The sequence below is a fragment of the Hippocampus zosterae genome, chromosome 15, assembly GCF_025434085.1.
Source record: "Hippocampus zosterae strain Florida chromosome 15, ASM2543408v3, whole genome shotgun sequence".
NCBI classification, from domain to species: domain Eukaryota; kingdom Metazoa; phylum Chordata; class Actinopteri; order Syngnathiformes; family Syngnathidae; genus Hippocampus; species Hippocampus zosterae.
The window spans coordinates 8132266-8154180 of record NC_067465.1 but is presented as its reverse complement, the minus strand read 5'-3'; the positions used below and the strand labels follow the sequence as shown (position 1 = coordinate 8154180).

Sequence of the window (21915 nt, the reverse complement as noted above, 5' to 3'; positions counted from 1 at the left end):
TAATCGTGAGATTAATATTTCAGTGCCATCGTTTGCTGATGACGCTAGCAGCAGGTTATCTGCTTAGCTTGTCGTTAGGTGTGAGACGGAATATTTAGTGCCTCCGCTATTGTTAGTACTACCCTACGGTTGAGTGGTTAGTTTGTTGTACGCGATGAGCAAGAGTACTTCATTGTGTGAACATTGTAATCGTTCCCTCACCATAAATATATTGACCAGTCCATCATTTCTGAAATGTAGCATTTCACTGCCAAGAATAGGTGCTCGCACACGCTACAGGTGCTTTGTCTAACGTATACTTAGCCTTGCAATTTGCTACCTTAGTTGTGAGACAATGTGGAGTATTTCAGTTCCACCACTAACATTCGCTGCGAGTGCTACCCAGAGGTACACTGGCTAGAATCGCGTCAATACCTGCGAGAGAGACTAATTCAGGACCGCCACTATCATGAGCACTAGCCGCGGGTAGACCAGCTTTAAAAGTTTCATTTACATCCACCAATTTGCAACAAAGTTAGAGTCATTGCTTTTTTAGACAAGGACGTCGATGATGGATTTGCATGTGTTCAATAATGCAGCGAGGCAATTTGATAAGATCATCATTGACCTTGAGCTTGTTTTTTTTTTATCCATTACCGTCGTCTGCAATACGTTTTGCACACAAAGATAGCCATAGCGATACAGAACACCCCATCTTTTTAAATATCATCGCCTTTGGGAATTGTTCTTATTGATTCAGCAGGTGTCCTTTGAATCTCTTGATATTATTCGTACTCTACAAGGAAAGTGAAGAATTGTGTGGAAGGGAAGAGGTTGCTCTTTAGACAATTCTGGCTATGTAGCGGATGCATCGCTCAGTCTCTTCTACTCGAGTATTTGTCCACTCCCATATGGGATATTGTCATTGATAATTCAGTGGCTGCCTTTTTTTTTTAAGATTGATTTGGAGTTCGCTGTGTAGTTTCAGAATGGTTTTGGGAAACAATCATGAGCAGGTTGTGTATATTGTTAAACTGGTTAATTTTTATTTTGATTCTTGGTAGTATGGTAGAGCCCATTTTTAATGCATCTGCCTTACACTCAAAGGCTTAGGTTACAATTCTTGGCTCTGACTATCCTTTTCCGGCTTCCTCCCAATTCCCGAAAATATGCATGTTAATTCAATGAAGACTTTAAATTGCCTATAGGTATGAATGTGAGTTTGAGTGCTTGTTTTGTTTCTCTCTCTGTCATTGTCAGTCCATGTTTAACCATGATCCAAATGAGGACACACACTCTATAAAATGGATGAATGTTTACCACACCAGGAAGTAGAGGTAGCAAGTCTCCTTTGTCAAAAAGTCTGGTTTTGAATCTCAGCTGTGTAGTCTGGAGTCTTACAAGATGTCTCAAGCAGAAGCTTCATAAACTTAAATATAAGCGTGTTTGTAAGTACTTAAATTGAAAATATGGTGAGTTGAAAGTTCGAGTTACAGAAAACAAGCAATTAGTTCTTACCCAAAATGATTTATGTTGTGTACTTTAACAAATGCTCTGTTTTGGCCTTGGGCAAACATTTCCGCGACCACAGCCGAGACAACTGTAAAGCTCTCCAAGCGCCTAAACTAATCATGTCCATGCACTGCAAAGCTTTTATTGAATTAAATAACAATGCGTGGCGAAGAGGGCGGAAAAATGAGCATTGAACTGCAGTTTTGTGTAATGAATGTCTGTAAATGTGTGTTCTAAAACTGATGCTCACACTACATATGTGACCCTGCCGTTTTTTTGCTTGAAAGCCATTGAAGAAGAAAATGTGCCTGTAAGACACACAAATGCTCTTTTGAGGCCTTATTTGCATTTGTACTTGATCTGTTGTTTAAAATTAAGCACGCATATTGTATGTTAGACCTGCTGCATGGGAGTAAGCAGTACGTGCGATGGAGCGCTGTTAACATCGTTATCTATTGTTAGCTGCTAATCCTAGCGACAGATTGACAAACTAGCATGTCATCAGATGCGAGATGATGTATTTCACTGCCACTTCTAATTTCAGCCGATAATGCTAGCCGCTGGTTGAGTGATTAGTGGGTTCGGTTCGTGACTATCACATCTTCTTCGGTGCAGGTAGGCCACAAACCTAGACTGTTTATGATGCACGAACAATGCCACTTACTCACCGTAGCGAGAAGTAAAGCCACCCGTGGCTACCTTACATTGCCACTTGCTAAGGGCGCCTACCGATTCACCGAGATAACATACTCTGAATAATCGATGGAACAGGAAAGTTCATTGAGAGGCTCTTTTTACTCAACAATATATATACATGTATAATATATATACAACAATGCTAGCGGAAAACAGTGTTTTCATCCAAAACCCAACAGAAGTTGTCGGTAACACTGGCAACGTAAGATGGCTGCCATCTGGCTTCAGCCACGAGCGGCCAATTGTTAGTCTTTAATATATAAGTCCGTGTGGTTTGAACTGGGTATTACGCAATAAGCTGTGAGACTGAATATTTCAGAGCCACTGCTCAAATTCGCTGCTCGCTTTAATCGCAAGTTGAAGGGTTAACTCGTAATTAGCTTTGAGGCCGTGTTTCAGGGCCACTTGTATTATCAGATGTCGAGTGAAAAAAAAAACTTGGATTTGAGATCAAGAGGTTAAACCAGAGGGCAACAGTTGAGCTTCAATTTCCAGGATATTTATGTCTAGATGGTACTGTATTCAGATCTTGCACCTTTTGTTTGAACCTAGACATTTTTCATGTGAGCAAAAGTCTGTGTGTTGTATTTTCTTGCCCAGGTATGTCCTATTACATTCCAACAATACGTAGCACCATTTCCGATTTGAGATTTTTTTTTGCCCTGATTTCTATTAGTCATAGATGTGTAACCAACAGGAAAACCATCTATCTGTCGAAAAGTAAAAAACAACAAAAACACAACAATTGTGAAGTGGTGAGGAGAGTCTTAGCCATTACAACTATTAAGGATGTTCTAAAGAAAAAAAACAACTGATAACACAGGTTGAACATCCTTATTGTTTCAATTCTTTTGGAAGCGTGTGTGTGATGGTTTGGGATGCAGAATGATGTTCGCCCGTCGTGACGTTTTCTGGCAAGTTCCGTCTCTAATTTTGTTTTCCCACACTTGCAGCTAAACCCTCTGGCGTCGCTCCAACGTTGCGTCCAACAGCTGGAGTTCAAGCCCAGAATTTGCTCAATTGACTGAACTTTACCCTTGCGGGATATTTCCCATCGTCTCCATTAAAGTCGCGGTTATGAAATGCCAAACCTTAAAGCCGTTTTTGTGTTCAGTCAGCTTCGAATTGCTCCTCAAGGCGGGTCAGATAATACTGACGGAGGTCCACCGCTGGGCTTCAGCTTTGACATTAAACACTCCCGCTAGGTTGATAAGCTTCGTTAGGGCAAAGCCGTCATGCTGGATGACTCTCTTGCCGTTCTTGTGGCATTTAGATCATCACGACCGCATGCACACTATAATAGCCCCGCTGACTTTGCCCGATAGCCTTTCAGATTAAAAGGAGTGACTTGAATTCCTCGCTAGAAAGCTCGGGGGAGGGGGGGGGGGGAGAAGCCCCCGAACAGTTTACCTGATTGCCACAAAATTGATTGGAAAGGTCATAAAAGGACACACAAAAAAAGTTCAGACATACAGTATGCCCAAAATTTAACATTAAGTCAGCCTTTTGAATTTGAAGCAGTCCTTTTGGGCATACAGTGATCCCTCGCCATTTCGCGCTTCAAGTCGCAGCCTTCACACTGACAGCTCCGGCGAAGGCTGAAATGACAGTTGAAGCTGTCAGCTTGGTAAGAGTTTTTTTCCTTCATGAAAAAAAGGGGGTGCAAGGCCCCTCTTTGAGTCGTTGTTTATTTTTATTGCGTATCGCCTGTTTGGAGGCCTCAACTTGCTGGGAAAACAGCCATTTTTACAACTGCATCCTCGTGAAAATATGTGTTTCACGGACCCAAATAATAACAGTAAACACAACAAAACACTAAAAAGAAAGCCAAAGAATAAGAATGTATTTTAAGCTGAGTTTTATCGACGTACAAAGATGGGGTTGGCCTAACGTTTAGTCACGTTTAGTCGGCGTTGATTGGCTGGGCTGAGTATGCAAATATGCATTTTACTCCCTCTACAGGTGTGAAGTATAATGACATGATAGCATTCTGCTAAATAGGAACTAGAATGTTGTGAAATGGCTTGCAACTTAGCTTTCAGGCTAATGCTAACACAAGAGAAGAGTGTCCAAACCCGCTAGCTTATGTTACAAAATTCCAATATCCTGATTACACACCGCCCATACATACCAGCACTATCATCTGGTTGCTTTAAATGTTAATTGTTTCAAAAGTAGACTATTACATTTCTGGATGCCGTTGTTCATGTCACTCTTTGTTGATTACGTATTGTCAGTTCATTTTGGCTTTAACGGGAGGAAGAGCGGGGTCTTTTTGTGCAGTTTTTCATCTACCATCACAGCTGCTCATCCTTCTTAATTATATGTAGCCTCCGTAAAGTGTGAGATTGTCATAACAACAATTACAGCCACCGCTGTGAACTGCTTTCTCTCGGAACATTATTTCCCGCATCTGCTGTGTTTCCGGCGGGACGCTAACTACGTCACGTCAATGTCATCAAAAGATGAGATCCCAAAGATAGCGTGACTACCCAAAGGCAGCAAATATTCGGTCGAACTCACTGATCATGCAGGGTTCTTTTTAGCTTTTGCTATATTTATCATAAAGGGTGTATTTTTCTTCAACGTCACGACAATTTTTGTAGTTATCAAAACATTAATTTTTCATCGCTTGTTTTTAATCTAATTACAATGACAACCATCTTTATTCATTTTTTATGTATTATTTAGCATTTTCTTATTATGTGTATATTATTCATTCATTCATTCATCTTCCGAGCCGCTTGATCCTCACTAGGGTCGCGGGGGGTGCTGGAGCCTATCCCAGCCGTCTTCGGGCAGCAGGCGGGGGACACCCCGAATTGGTTGCCAGCCAATCACAGGGCACACAGAGACGAACAAAATGACTTCAACTCGACCTATTTTGTAATTCATCATTTGTTTGCGTTCACTTTCTTTTATCATTTTAATGAATAAAAATACTTCCAAGTCACATTTATATACATTTTTTAATTTTTCATCTATTTTATTATCATTTATTTTCTTTTGTTAAGTGTATTTTACCCTTAATTGATGGATTCTTTGAAATCACATCAAATGTATTTATATTATTAACTTTTTTTCTTTTTTCTTTTTTTTTTTTTTGCTATCTGCACTGCATTCGCATGCATGTAAAACTTCATCATCCCGTGTGCAGGCTTCATGTCACCTGCCATATTTCCGCTAAGCGCCGACCTCCGGTTCGCTTGCGTTCACGGGCCCGGTGGCCTACCCTCGTTGACGTAACGGCGCACCATTCACTAAGAAGGCATTAAAAGCGCGAATGGGCTTTTCAAACCCTCAAGTTGTTGACCTCAGCTGAACACGAATAACACCGTGAGGCGGCGTTGACATCCCAAGTGATCGCCGCCGCTTGCCGTTTGCCGGTCCGGTATGGGATAGAGGATGAAATTTTAATTAGCTCAGCCGATTGCGATTCTCTGCATGATTCGCTGTGGGCATGTCCGCGAAAACTTTGACAACTCCCTGACTATGCGTGCAACATGCTAATTACTAAATCTTCCTTGGATGGCGACGGTGATTATGTCCTCGTACTCTTCTGTAAATCCCCATGAGGGGACGATTAAATGGGCAACGCTTGCGTCCCCTTCAAGAATAAAGTCAGGCAGGAATGAGTACCCCAAGCATCAAGAATTATAGCGGAACTGTAGAAATGCAAGTTCGGACAGTGTCATGGGCTGGTGTCATATTGTCAACCAGCCGTAAGGACACTACTGGATATATTCTAGAGAAACTTCACAAGAAAAAAAGTGTTCAACGTGCTTGGCTAAAGGGGCATGAGGCTTTGATAACAGTTTGAAATCAATGAATGATCATTTTAACAATCGTGACGTGAAAGCGCTATATAAATCAGCATGTATTGTATTGTATTGTATCTTTAAATGAGCCATGAAGATACGTCAGAAACACTCCAGTGTTCTTCTGGATATGGACAGGACATTGTTGCCTTTCTGCCCAATGCGTCCTTTCTCTTTCAGCATTGTTACGTACATCTTGGAAAAGGAAGTTTTGCAACTTACCCGGTCTCACCCTGCACATATTTAAGGCACACACACACACACACACACAGAGGCAATATCTCAAAGTGATGGCAAGATTGGAGAAGGCTCCAACATTAAGGCGTGAGGCAGATGGTGTCCCATATTGGTCGTGATGGGAAATGAGGAGGGATGAGTCACCTCGCTGTATCGAGCTGCAGCAGGTCTGAGGCACACGCAGTGTGAAACTCAGATTGTGTGCGTGTGTGTGTGTGTGTGTTTCCGGACATAATTAGGAGAAGGGAGCAGGCACGGGGCAGTTCTGTCCACTGCAAGAGAAATGAAAAAGAAAAAAAAAAAGCTAAATTCAATTCTAAAGTTTTTGTCATGATGTGATGTTGTGAGCATGTGCATACTGTACATGCATGTGTAACAAATGTATTCCAACACCGAGTCATAATGGACGGTGCATGCCGTAGCCGGCATAAAATGCCTCAAATAATAACCAATCACGACACACCCGCTTTCTGAGTTTAGTCATGTGACGTTCGCAAGCTGAGCCCCTTCGGCACGGTGGTGTCATCTTCAGTCGACAGCAAGTGGCGGGAGAAGGCAAAATGGCCGCCCCCTGAAATGGATTAAAACGGGTGGATTTTTTGTTTGTTTGTTTGTTTGTTTACTTCATATTCCACAAACAAAATATTAATATCATCGAAATACTGTGGTTAGACTGAGGGGGGCGCATAGAACTTTTTTTTTTTTTTTTTTTTTACTTTAACCCTTTCATGCATCCTGTCACCTGATAACATGATAGGCTGCTCACTGTAGTAACCGCTGTCTCAGAAAGGGTTCAATTCATTTCAGATTAAACATTTTCTAAAATAACTGAAATTTTCATGTTTCTTTATCCTGCATGTGGACTTCAGCTCGGGACCGGTTTGCCACACGGCAGGTTCGAAAGCCCGCAGCCACGGCGAGCATCTGTTTTGGTCTTTTCCCTTCATGCCTCTTGACTGTCTGATGTCAGGTGGCAGCTCCCCGAGTACATAGTCTACGAGTGTACATCTTATGTTTGTCTCTTTCTGCACGAGTCGGCTATTTCGCTTTGACTGACACATGCCGCTCCCTCCCCCCAGCTTCATCCCCACCACCACGGGGCACCGCCAACCTTCCCTGTCATGTCTTTTTGCGGCAACGTTTGTCACCGCTCGTCATCTTTCCGTCCGCCCCCTTCGGTCCCTCTCATCATTCTTGTGTTCACTCGATTTCTGACATACTTCCTGTGTGATTTACACGCTTATTCCTGCTCGCTGGAATTATACAGCCCGGGAATAAAATGTTTATTGTTCTTATTTATTATACCTTTGGAAGTCTACTCAGTCTTGAGTTGAGAGAGCTACGGTTTGGACATTTGTTAAATTAAAGCAGATTATTATGGATGTGTTAACATCTGAACAGTTTTCTGTAAATAATGCAAACAATTACTTTAAAAACAGAATACAAAATGTAAAACTAGACGGATTTTACTCTCATAAAATCCATCCAGAATGGATCTGATTGCAGCGTCTTTTATTTCCACACGACATGTCGCTCAGGACAAGCTTTTTTTTTTTTTTTTTTTTGCTACAGTATCTTGGACGACTGCCGCCCTCCATCCTTATTTACTTACGACAAGCTAGGCTTTGCACAAAAGGGCGGCAGAGGTCTTTATTGAATTGGCCGCCACCGGCTGCTGTCTTTTTCTCATGCGCTTTGCGATTGTGTGCCACATTGCTCCGTGCAAAACATGGCACTGTCAAAAGGGATTGAAAACTGCGAGCTATAAATTAGTCGTGTGCGTGTGTGTGTGTAGGGGAGGGGGTTGGCTACAGTATCTAATCAAGCTTTGATGAGCCTCCTGCTTCCCAAGTGATACTGGGATAAAGGAGCTAACATGAAGACTGCATGGACCAGTGTTTTTTTGTTGTTGTTTGTTTTTTTTAAATCATGTATTATTTCAACACTCATCTATATACAATATGCTGTAGATGAAGTATGTCACATGCACAACTGTATCGTCGGTCTGTCATGCACGAATAAATCATTCATTCTACCAGCATTAAAGTTTTTATGTAACAAATTGAGATGCCGGTACAGTGGTCATGTCTTGCCAGTGTTTTGTTTACGACACATTAAATGTTAAGTTGTCTATAAGCCTGTTGTTTTCGATAAACTTTAAAGATCTAAGTCCTTCAACTGATGAAAGACTGGTAACATTAAGAAGGTGGGATCCGTAAGGGTAAAGTCGATTTAACCTTGCCTGCAAGCTGAATTCTGGTGGGATTTGTGAGTTAACAAATCCCATCTTGTATCCATCTTGTATCCATCTTGTCCCTAGCCCGCTAATTTGCTCTGAGCCAAACCCCAATCGCTGTGACGCAAACTTTTCTCGGTTGACAATTGGCTTTGTTCAAAAATCAACATCGCGTAATTCAAGATGTCCTTTATCCACATATTTACATTGCAAAAACGACAACTATCACTAAACATGACAACATAAAGTCGAGGAATATGTGGTTTGCACAAAATAGCTTTGTCATGTGTAGCAAGTTAGTATATAACTTTGTAGCATGACCCACAGTCGCATGTAATCATATAGCATATAGCTATGTAGTGTATGGCAATATAGCATGTCGCAAAGTAGACAATAGCCATATAGCATGTAGCTGTGTAGCTATACAGAATTTAGCCATATTCCATCTAACGAATAATAAGCAAGTAGCAAAGTAGCATATGGCTATGTAGCATGTGGGTATGTGACATATGTCCACATAGTTTTTAGCGATGTAGGTTTGTACCATAGTTGTATGTTGTAAGGTAGCATCACATGACTAACATATACTGCAGTACATAGCAATAACTTGCTAATTAAGCTTTTATAGCTGCTATTAGCCTCGGGTTTTGTCTGCGATTGACGTTATTGAGGATATGAGAATTAAAATGGCTCATTCTCATTGGATTAATAATAAAATTGTGTATTATGTTTTAGCCTGGAGGCGTTGCATACATTGTACAGACATAAAACTGTACATGCACACACTTTCTGCTCAATGTGTAAAACGTAATCAAGTGCAGCAGCTTAGCAGAGATCCATACACACATCCACTGGGTGATAATAAATACAGAGAGGCAGCGCACTATACAGGACATGGGCCTGTAGCGACGCTCAACCTGTACCATCCATCCATCCATCCATTTTCCAATCTGCTTATCCTCACAGGGGGCGGTGCTGAAGCCGATCCCAGCCGTCTTAGGGCCGCAGGCGGGATACACCCTGCACCGGTTGCCAGCCATTCGCAGGGCACACACAGACGAACAACCATCCACGCTCACACTCACACCTAGGGACAATTTAAAGTGTTCAGTCAGCCTGCCATGCATGTTTTTAGAGTGTGGGAGGAAACTGGCGTACCCGGAGAAAACCCACGCAGGCCCGGAGAGAACATGCACACTCCACACAGGGAGGCCGGAGCTAGAATTGAACCCGATACCTCTGGACTGTGAAGCCTAACTACTGGACCACCGGACCGCCCCAACCTCTACCTTTCACCATAATTGCTTGGCACAACTCGGTGACCGCACAGCATTGTAACTTTGCCACATGAAAACGAGGATATGTTATTTACTGACGCATACCGGTGTCTAGGCAGATATAGATTGATTAGGCACATCCGGGCGTCAATAACACCAGCAACACGTTAAATCGTCCATCTGTGAGGATTATATCCTGATTAACCGGGTTGCTAATGAAAGTGATCATACAGAGTAATCATACCGATAAATCAACATCATCCGTCTCAATAGCTATGCGGTGGGCCGTAAAGTAGCACACAGCAATGAAATATAGCTGTGCGGTAAGTTGCTTTGTATCAATTTGCTCAGCAGGATGTGACTATTTTGAATAGATCTGCGTAGCTTTGTCAACTATAGCAATATATCGTGAAGCGAAGTGAAAAGTAGCATACAGTTACTATATTAAAGGGACAAAACATGATGAGTATGAGCTTTATGGTGGGCATTTCCGTTCTTTTACAGTTGGGCGAGGACACCTTCAACCGCGCCAAGCTCCTGAACGTTGGTTACGCGGAGGCGCTAAAGGACGGCGACTACAACTGCTTCATTTTCAGCGATGTGGACCTGATCCCCATGGACGACCGCAATCTTTATCACTGTTACGAGCAGCCTCGACACTTTGCCATTGCCATGGACAAGTTTGGCTTCAGGTGAAAAGCTGCTTCCTTATGACTCCGTTGTTGTACTTGATGTAGTACGACACTATACATATGAAGTAGGGTTGGGTTATTGCTCACGACATTGTGTGGTCTGCTCCAGGCTGCCCTATGCGGGTTACTTCGGGGGAGTGTCGGGCCTCAGTAAAAAACAGTTCTTGAAGATCAACGGCTTCCCCAACGAGTACTGGGGTTGGGGAGGGGAGGATGACGATATCTACAACAGGTGAGCTTCATTTCGCAGCAAAAAGATGCTTTGCTATTCTCGTCTATCGTACAGTGGTCCTTTATAGTACTAGTGGGATTTGTTCCGTGATCATGCGCGTAACTCAAAACATTCATATCTCAAATCATCTTTTCCCACTGAAATGAATTGAAAAACCATTAATTCGTTCCAGCCTCCCACAAAAAAAAAAAACAACAAAACATTTTATGTGTTTTTCATGAACAGTAGCACTCTACAATATCGTACTTTATAATATAATAGGATATCTTATCTTATAAATATGTAAAGTGGCACGTTAACACAAATACTTACACAAAACGAAGTGTCCACTAATCCTTTAGGACACTAAAGCAGCATGATAATCAGAGAGATGCTATTCCACTGACTGTAATCCGGTGTACAATTCATATTTTTAGCGTTTTATTTTTTTCCAGGGAAAGTTATTACTTTAGTTGCTACAGGAAAGCTACACCTTGGGTCCGTTTGAAGTTGTTTGAGGGTCCGCTGGACGCGGAAAAGGCTCACTTTGTTGAATAAACTTGGCGAGACAGCACATCATCGGCGTAACTGTGCCTTCTATCACTGTTTAAACCCCCCACCACCCCCACCACGGACGGCGACAAGGGGAAAAAAAAGAACCATGATGTTCGTGTCACAATCGCATCTCCTTGTTCTATTTTTCTCCCCTAAGTAAAGCTTTTAGATTCTGGCTGAGATTGCCATTTGCATTTGGAGCGACATTAAAAAGGCAATAAATCCAACTTGCTTTAAGCTGCCGTGTGTGAAGGTTATGGGTTGCCTCGCATTAAGTGCTAACAGACACACACACACTCTCCCTCTCCTTGTCACGGCTGGCTGCTTTAAAAGCCTTTCGAAGAGCGCTCGTAAGGAATATGTCCTTCGACGCTCATTTTGGACAAGCTGCTGCATTGACACACTTTCAATGTAGAATCTGGTGTGATTTTGTACGCGTTGATCCAGTTCGCCCTGTTTGGTGCTGACCATGTTATCCAACATCTGCTGCATCGATTAGTTTGAAATGTCACTCACGTGGCGCACGCAAGTTAAATTTCGTTTGCTTAACCTAAAGCCTGTACAACTGTAAAAAAAATGTTGAGTGAACTACAATTCTCAAAGAAATGACCTTCCTTCTTCTGCACAGATGTACAGCAATACCAAAATGTGTCTTTTTGCTGTAAAGATATTGTTTCGGCTTTCATTTTTTTAAAGCATTTTTGTGACTACGTCCTTCATGATTTTAATTTTATTATAGTTTTCATGAAGTTGATGTGTTTACATTACATACAGTATGTACCGTGACATTATGCATGTGAATGGATAGACGTGTTTACAGTATGTGCGTAAGAATACAAACAAATTTGTTTATTTCTTGTGAGGCTCACACACAAACATCCAAATTGTGATTCCGAGTGAGAAGGGAAAAGAAAAGAACGATTAATTCAAGCGTTTTTAAGTGTCGTTGACCGAAGTGGTTCGAAAGGTCATTTCATGCTGGTCACTCCACATGTTGGCGCAGAAAAGATTTGAAGTCAAGCTTTTCTTGCGAGGCTATTATCTTGGACAAATACAAGCGATTTGTCCATTTGATCGTCTTTTAATTGTCCGATTCAGATTGGACTGTCCAACGTGTATCCGCATGCTCAAACTACTTTCCCTACTGCTCAGATAAAAGGCCCCAAATTCCAGTCTGCACCGACAAATTTGATTGGATTCACGGGGAACTTTCCTCTCCCCTCTTCTTTGCCCGACGGTGGAGTTAATTGCATGAAAGCAATGGAGTGGAGGACTGCTCGGAGAAGGCGCGGCGCAATAACTTGTGCTTCTTATTCCGTCTTATTGCCATCTCACCCTTGCTACCACGTGTGTATTGCAGGATCACTCTGAACGGGATGAAGGTGTCCAGACCGGACGTGCGCATTGGCCGCTACCGAATGATTAAACACGAGAGAGACAAACACAACGAGCCCAACCCGCAAAGGTACCGCATTGCCGATAGAGGGCCAAATTCACAAAGAATGAACTGCGGCCACTAATAGAATCTTAAATTGTCTGAATGTCCTATTCACAAATTTGCTAATGACACACCAGCGCAAACATGGCCACAAAGTTTGACACCTGAGCGCAGCGTGTCCCTAAAAAACACATAGAGGAAGCTAACATTTTCAGAATGCAATCTTGAGGTTCTGAATGAGGAGGTGCGTACGGGGACCGTAAGAAAACTGCTGTCAATCATCACCTAAAATTCACATACACGTGTTTTTAATTTCTATATCTCATTATCATGGGAAAATATGGCGATTGTTTTTGTTTTTTGTTTGTTTTTTGCAAGCATTGGATTGTCAGGGCAAAATATTGAGTTTTCACATCAAAATGGAATGTGTTTATTTCAGAACATTTTTTTGCTGGGTACATTGTATGTACAGTAAAATATTTGGTGTGTGTGGGGGGGGGGGCTATGGGGAAATGTAGGGTTTTCACTTTTAGGAAGGTTTGTATTCTGATTGAATGGAGCAAGGTTGCATGCGAAGACACAAATTGAGTCCAAATCCCATTTCCCCTCTCAAAGGTCTTCCAAGAGTAAAACATTTAGGAGACTTGTTAACAAAAAAAAAAACCAAACAAACAAAATGAAGCTAGTTCCATCTAAAAAAACACACACAAAAAAAACACTATCCTAGGCCCGCCACTACGCCATGAATAATTCATGGCTGTCCAAATAAATACAGTAGCATCCTTTGGTAGCGTCGTTTTTGTGCAGTGTGACTCAAGGAGGCATAACCGGAATCGAGCGCCGAGCGCAATGACTTCGAGCCCGTCTGGTGGCTCCTTTATTGATTTGGTTGAAGGCGAGCAGACGAGACGCTCCCATTTGGAGCCGTGTGGTTTTGGGCAGGCAATTACAGACGCCGCGCGCACTTAAAACTATGATGGATGAGATGCGATACGCACCTGCCCCGCCTTAGACGTCATCTCATTCACTCCACAGATTGTTTTCAAGATGTCACTGTCAGACGTCTGACGTCCATTTTGGCTTCATATTTTTTTTTTATGCACTGTGACGTGATCTCATTTATGAAGATGGACGTTTAGCTTGTAGAAACAAATGTAAGATATCACCGATGTCGTACAATTGAAGTGCTGTGTGGAAAAATATGCCTTGAATGGATTAATTCTGAATGTAGAAAGAAGTTGATGGGTAGAAGGTTTACCACTCCAAACAATTCTGGCTTATTTAAAAAAAAAATTCTGCCTTTTACTTTGCGACACTAGTTGGAAAAGATACACTTTGTACAAGGTAAAGTGGAGTTTTTTTACGCTTCATCGTGGTTCTAAATGGCGGGAGCTTATTAAACGTCATCGGATTTGGAAATGATGTAATTTTATGGGCGGTGGACACTATTTTTACTGCAAAAGGCGCATTTATTTTTGTAACTATATCAGGCAATTTGAGTCAGAACATTTGTTTTGATTCAAAAGATGAAGCAAGGATATTATCGTTTACGAAAAGTAACGAAATAAACAAAAATGTTTTTAAAAAGAAATTGAAAGTAGATCGTATGAAATTAATTAAAAGAAACTATAATAATGGCAAAAAATATCTTTCATTTTCATCTTTGTCAATTAATATCAAACAATTAATATCAAACTTGACCCCTGACGATGTTTGTCAAAATGTGTGATGCCTTCATTGGTTGAGTTTGTCATCGTACTGGGTGGGCACAGGTGTGGTAGTTTAGAATGTAGGAAGGGGGCTGTGGAGGGGGTGCTCTTTAGACAGAATAAACGGTGATAATCCCCATTTAAACGGCTTAATGTGAAGCGCTATACTGCCTCTGATTAATGTTCCTGCGATGCCTCATCCCACCATCTTGGGTCTCATTCATCACACTGGCAAATAAGTCATTTATACAGGAGGAGGTTTTATGCTTGTCTGCGAAGCACTTTAAATGGCGCCCGTCAAAATTGCAACCTCAAACTTGGCCCTGAGAGCCCCATCACCGGAAAGCCATCTCGGTTCTGTTTTATGAAAAACATCTCTTTTCCTGGCACCCGCCTTTCCCACTTTATAATATGCCGGTAAGCATCAAGGCCACTCTTTAAAGATGAGCGCTGGGAACCGAAGTCCACACGACGGGCGCTCCCCTGGAGAACATCATTCTCCTCAGCATGGAAACAGGAGTTCAAAACACTCACAGCACATTCTTCCATTTTCTATGGTGTTTGTGCTTTTCTTTATAAATAAATAATACAACCTTTGGATGTATTAATATTTATTTTTTTGCATTGAGACTTATAGAATTCACTGTAACATACAAAAAGCCATTCTTCTTGTATACTGTTTGAAATAACTGAATGCTGAACACATAACTGGACAAATGAGTTGAATTACCTCCAGCTTTATTTATTCACCTCGTCCTGAAAGCACGTCGCCGTCTCGCGCATGAATCATTCAGCGTTGCGACCGCCACGACTGAAACACACACGCTGCCACTTATAGAAAAGAGATGCTCCTCGGTCTCTCGGTGAGAGGGTACGAAAGTACTCGAGCGTTAAGATTCAGTACTTACCTCTGACGCCAGTGCAGCATTTTATAGCTGCAGTTGTATTTTGGTACATTTCAGTCTTTCGAGCAAGCCCTGTGCACGCCTGTTATTATGACCTTTTGATACCATAATCGGAAAAACCTGCATGAATAATCGAAAGTGGTATGGGACAAACTAAATGATGCATACCTCTATGGAGTGATGGGAGTGTGGCTCTTGATATGTGATCCTCTAAAATCCTTTTGAATATTTCTTAGCCAAACACAACAATTGTACAAACACTATGATGGGAGAATGGACTACATTTCATACAAAATAAATAAATAAATAAATGCATAAATAAATACATAAATAAAATATATATATATATATACCTGTGTGTGTGTGTGTGTGTGCGTGTGTCTGTGTGTGTGTGTGTGTACATAAATACAGTAGCTAGCTAGCTATTTAGCTAGCTATGTAGCTAGCTAGCTAGAGTTTCTCCTTTTTTTTTTTTTTTTTTTTAACACATACACCCACACACACGCTCATTCACTCAAACAAAAGTCCATTCGCTGAGTTCGTCAACCATGGCGAGGCATAACGATGAGATCTTGGGCCAGCACGAGCAAGAAAGGAGGCATATTCATTACCTGCGCATGCGCACACACTCTCACACACACTCGCGCACACACACACGCGCACGCACTCACACACATCTCCATATAAATTACTCACCCAGGCATGTTCACTATTCCATTTATTTGTTCAGTCTCCTCGTGTTTGTGTATGGATTTTAAAATGTCTTGTATTTTCCCTCCGTGGACTCAAATAGAGTGATTTACTGCAGTTGCACTACGAATGAGACGATGGAGCTATTAGCTCAGTTACGGTGAATCACGCTAATGATGTATCCGTCATTAAATTGCACTTCTAAACCAGTGCAACCACAGTTTTCAATGTCTCACTAATATGGATATACAGTATATTAGTCAGTCAAACATTCTCAATGCAGCTCTTATGGGAATCTCATGAGATGGGGCTGGTGGTACAACGTGCACATCTCGGAAGTACATCAAATTAAAATGAACCTCTGTTGGAGTTGTTTCACGGCATGCAAATTGAGAGCATCGACTATTCTCTATATGTACTATTCTATGACTTAAATCTATCTGCTCAATGATGGATTTATCTGAAAATGTCATTATTTTTTAATATCGGCATATCTTCCTCCATCCATCTGTTAGTTTTTTTCCCCCCGGTCAAATATAATTTTATCTCCGAGTTCATCCCGCCTCCATTTTTCTTTTCTGTCATGTGGGCCTCATTTGATTCAAACCAACAAAAAGGCCCACAATGAAGTTCACTGGAATATTGATATGTTGGGGCTAATCTAGTCAAGAAACACAATGATCATTAAGTTAGTGGGTTAGGGTTACATTAAACTCAGCCTGATTTTCGGTATGTATGCCCCCCCCCAACACACAAACCAAAAATACAATCTTCAGAATCAAATTGATCGGAATAGTTATTCCTCAACAATAGCGAGAATATTTTTACCATCGATTAGTTAGATTTGTCATCACACATATCATTTCCAGAATGGAATGGATTGTCACCGGCTGACGAGAGAGAGGGCGAGAGAGGAAAAGAAAAAGAAAACCGCATTGCAGCCTGGTTTGCGTTGGATGAGGTTGCATCAGCAGCTGCTCGGCAAGCTGATGCATTCTTCTGCTCGTTTCCCGTCTTCTCTACTCGCCAATTTCCCAAGTGAGGACAATTTGTGATGCAACGACACTCCGGCCTCACTTGACAAACTTGTGATGGATCGCGCTGTCGATCGTGTCGCAAAACAAGCCCCTTGGCGTTCCGATTGTTGAACGTTCTGCTTTTTAAGACCGTAAAAGCCGTTGAGGCCTCTCCCTGCTGCATTTGAGTAAATACACCTCCAGCCCTAGCTTGTGGCAATTCACATCCAGTTCAATAGTTCGGTTCAGTATTTGCACCTCGCTTCTAGAGCCATTATTAAATGAGACATGTTATAGATGGATACACGTGGGGGAAAAATGGTTGTTACCCCTCTGCCAATTCAAGCCAAATCTTAAATTTCTGAATAATATGTGCAACTGTAGCCGCAGAAGCATCAAGCTACTTCGAGACGGTCTTCTCACCTTTTCCTTTAACGTACTTGTGTGTAATTTTCTTTCTCATCTCCTGAGACAATTCTCTCCTTCACTTCCTCTGGTCCATATTTAGTGTGGTAAACACCATGTCACCATGCAGTACAGTGGCAACTTGTCACCCTTTTAATGATCCTAATAATTATTTCCAATCTTTTATAGCGGTACTATCATTTTTTTGTCCAGCCCTGTTTCAGGGTTTTTTTGTTTGTTTGTTAGTTTTTTTTTAATTCTTACTCTCTGAAACATTAGCTCATATTTCAAGGCACCACTGTTAATGTAAATTGAGTTCCAGCCTCTCTGCGGAACACGTTGAAGTTAGCGACGCTTTGTCCAAGAGTCTGATGCTGATGATTAGACCTTCTTCTGTTTGTCCAGATTCAATAAAATCCAGAACACCAAGAACACCATGAAGAAGGACGGCATCAGCTCGCTCACCTACCGAGTGGTGAAGATGAAAAGGTACCCGCTGTACACTAACGTTTCAGTCGAGATCGGCAAAGCGCCACCGCGGCCTTTCAAGGGATAGACGGAAGGTAGGTTGGGATTGGGATGGACGCACAAAGGGAAATCACAAGCACATCAAGGCGAGGAATCTTTTTTTTTTTTTTTTGGAACACGTTGACTTGCACTTGTAAGCCTCTGGACAACTTTTCAATGGGGGAAGGAGGCAAAGTTTGATGAATGGTGTCAAGCGGGAGTTTCGTGGACTGAAATGGAGGACATGGAAAAGGGCTCTCGAGGGCTTAAGGTCCCCAAAAATGGCCAAAACCATTAAAATGAGTGATGGCAAGACCACAAAGTGGCAGTAGAAGTTTTGAACCGTCGACGGCAAAAGACGTGATGGTATCGAGATTGATGTGGACATCTGCAAGATGGGGGAGTCATTCATCAAGAAGCTCACGGGGTGCCACTTTCCACCTGTTTACGAAGATTTAGCGTACGACAGGCGTACGTAAAAAGGCCATTCTGGCTCACCTCTGTACATTATCTTGTGCGAGTTGAAAATATTCCAAAATCAAAGCCTTTGGCGTTATTGAATGAATGTATCGTGCCTGCATCTCCCTCATCGGGGCTATGCTGGGACATTATTGTTTTGTTTTGTTATTGGAGCAACTTGTGCAACATGAATACCGTATTTTCCCACACTAAAAGGCGCACTGGAATATGAGGCGCATCTTCAATGAATGCCCTATTTTGTAATTTTTTTCATACATTGTGCACACCGCTTTATAAGACGCAATCTACAATGCATCCACTAGATGGAGCTCCGCTCACGGAAACGCCAACAGAACGATCAGATGTCAATAAAACGTATTTAATAAAGCAGCGACACGGTTCGCGTAACCAACAGCGAATTATAACATTGACTCGTTAACGTTGAACTCTCTTGCCGCTGCTCTATTTCCGTGTTCAACTGCGAAACCGATCGCCTTAAGTTTGAACTCTGCTGTGTAAGCATGTCTCTAGCAAGGAGCCATTTTGGGGTCGACATATTACCGTAATAACCATACACAAGGCGCATCGGATTTTAAGGCGCGCTGTGAGCTTTTAAGAAAATGGAAGGCTTTTCGGGGCGCCTTTTCGTGCGGAAAATACGGTATATGTTGAAGCTGAAGGGGCAAGAAGTGTTTGAAACTGGCATCAGTGAAGATTGAACCCTTTTGTTCTGATTATTCAAATAGAGAAGGCAAATGAGCTTGTTTTATTCTAATAATCTGATTTGACGTGACGTGAGGCCGTCATGCTTTTCCCATCTTCCTCCAAATTTTGATTTCTATGCCTGTGGGTGCACACTGAAGCGCACACGTATTCTTTTTATCTTGAATGATTTTGCTCTACTTCATTTCTCTTGCCTATTGGCTACATCTAGTTACATTTCTTTTTTTCAACATCTGTCCATGATTTATTGCTATTTATTGTTCAACGCTTTTTATTTGACTGTGTTTTTATTTCACATATGCGGCTGTGGACGATTATAGATATAATAATATGGCCTTTATTTTGCTACTTTATCCCCTCCCCTCTGACTGGCTCATGAAAAATCTCCATTTGGAGGAAGTGAACAGAGCTGGTGGAAATGTTCAATTCTCGCCGTAGGCTGGTGTAAGATTTCTTATCAGAATTTTTTTGTTTGTTTTTTTTAACTGCTACTGGCACACGGTGCTGCCCATCATCATTTCCCACACGAAACATATCCAAGAGTGCTTTTTCTGCTTTAATCTTTTTTTTTTTTTTTTTGTTGCTGTTCTGACACCGTCATCCTCTTGTCGCCTACATATATTTACAGTACGTATATAAACCGAGCCGATGCCTTCAGGATTTATTTTCTATGAATAGCAAGACATGTTTTTAAATAGTAAACCGTAAACCAAAACATGTTTTTTTTCCTATTTTTGTTGGCTTCCACTTTGGTGGTCTTGAAGGGGGAGAAAGAAAACTCTAATGTGTTCGATAGACTTATTTTTGCCTCAAGGTTGTGTTTTTTTCTTTTTTTTTTCTCTCCTCAAGGTGAAAGGAGTCCTCTGTGGAGCGCACGCACGCATTTGCTCATTCACGCTGTCTTCCCTTCTTTTTACAGATTGTTTTGTTTTTTGCATGTTATCACCTTTGATTGCCTTTGCACAGTCTCGTTGACCTTTTCTGCTCTCCTTCTTGCAAATCTCACTGCAGGCTTTAGTGCCACCAAGAGCAACCAAATGCAGCCACCCCACCCACTCCTGGACAATATTCTAGATTGGGTAATGAGGCAATATAAAATGTTATAAAGTCATGATGTGGTTTGGTTTATTGAGGTGACAAAAGCTTGTGTGCGGTTACAGCTGCCATATGTTAGTTTAGGAAGACTGGCTTGATTGAACTGGACCATTTTGTAATGTTTACAGAAAAATTATAAACACAAAAAAAAGGCACCTATCAATGCCGAGGAACACCAAAACCTTAATCCTAAAATCCCAGTTCAGTTTATAGTAGGGGGGACCCCCACAATTTGCAGGGGCGATCTGCGTATAACTGACGCCAATTCTAAATTCACAATTTTTATGATTTATTTTTTTTTTCTGAATGACACTTGTCGGCTTTGGCATTTAAACTCGTCAACTTGTCTTGTTTCTTATAAAGGTGGCAATTAAGTGCAGTAATAGTAGCCGTTAGAACAGAGTACAGTCTGCTCTGAAATAATAGTATAATTAATTAATGAAACGCAAGTTTATTCAAGTATTCACTATTCTTTTTTTTACATTTAGACAAACAACCATTCACGCCGTGCTACCAAGCCCATTTCCCCTGATGAGGAAATGTCAGTCCTGCTTTTGTTAAGTCCATTTAATTTGCCTTTTTAGTCTCTCAATGAGTAATAAATCCATCAAATGAGTCGACATTTTTCGCATGTGAATTTAGTGGGATTGAGCCAGCCCAAAACAATAATTAATCGATAAATAAATCGCTAGATTTCATGAAGTACTCTCAATGTACGTACCTGTCAAAATGCAGAAGTACTGTTTCGACTCGAGTACAGACTCCGACTCAGATGTTTTCACGTGTAAGGAATTTAAAAAAAATGAAAGTTAAAAATATTGCCAGAAAAAGAAATGCGGAGGTAAATAACAGGTACCTAAACAAATATCTACTAGAAATTTGGAGATATATTTTTCCATAACCATGCCAAAAATAATCCAAGTGTTTACAAATTGCTGCATTTTTTTGGGGGGTGGGGGGGGGGTTAATGAAAACTTCCAAAATCATTACGAGAAGAGTAGAAGACACTTAGCAGGCAGGCTTACTGCATCACATCAGTCAGACCTAATTGGATTTGATGCGAGTGAAGGGCAAACGCGAGCGGCCCCCAGTGTACATTTACACAGAGTTGGGTTTTCGCATTTCTATTCATTTCTTTTCCTTTCAGCGGCGCACCGCGAAGTGCTCCGTGTTTGCTAATGGACTCGGAGTGCTCCGATGTTTGAAGTGAAGCCGTACTCGCTGATTTTTGTTCCTTACAACAGGGCGGGCTTCCTGCGTCGGGACGTTTGGGCCCGAAGGCGTTTTTAAATTTGAAAAAATATATCTTCTGTAAATTCAAATAATGTTTTTTTTTTGTTTTGTTGTTTTTGTACATTGAATGTTAAAAATGTTATCTTATATAGTATGCATTATGTCATATCAAAACTAATTTTTCTATACAATAAATAAAAACTTCTGGTTTAAAATGAATGATGATTCTCTCATTTGTTGATTTTATTTCTGCCTGAGGCAAAGTCATACTGCTGGTAGTTTGATTTTTTTTTTTTTTAATACAGATTTTTTTTTTAATTCATGCACTTCGAGACCAAGTTCATTTGCACATATAATGTGATTATGTTTCTCAATACGCTTATATAGGATCTGTCATCATAAAAATAAGCGATATATTGTCCGTACCTGTATTGTTATTATTAGTTTTGTTTTTTACAATTATTTTACTCTTGACATTTTCTTATTTTGGGGAATTAACTAACTGCCTTTTACACATTGGTC

The 21915-nt window shown here is 41.2% G+C and overlaps 1 protein-coding gene across 2 annotated transcripts in view; it reads left to right on the top strand.

The window, feature by feature from the left end:
* b4galt2 (UDP-Gal:betaGlcNAc beta 1,4- galactosyltransferase, polypeptide 2) overlaps positions 1 to 21612 on the top strand; it is a 59400-nt gene extending 37788 nt beyond the window's left edge. For both annotated transcript variants that reach the window (XM_052087150.1, XM_052087151.1), the window contains exons 5-8: positions 10260 to 10447; positions 10557 to 10679; positions 12574 to 12678; positions 17782 to 21612. In XM_052087150.1, the coding sequence (XP_051943110.1) occupies positions 10260 to 10447; positions 10557 to 10679; positions 12574 to 12678; positions 17782 to 17932 (567 nt within the window). In that variant the 3' untranslated portion in view covers positions 17933 to 21612. The remainder of the gene's footprint in view (positions 1 to 10259; positions 10448 to 10556; positions 10680 to 12573; positions 12679 to 17781) is intronic.
* Positions 21613 to 21915: the final 303 nt, after the last annotated feature.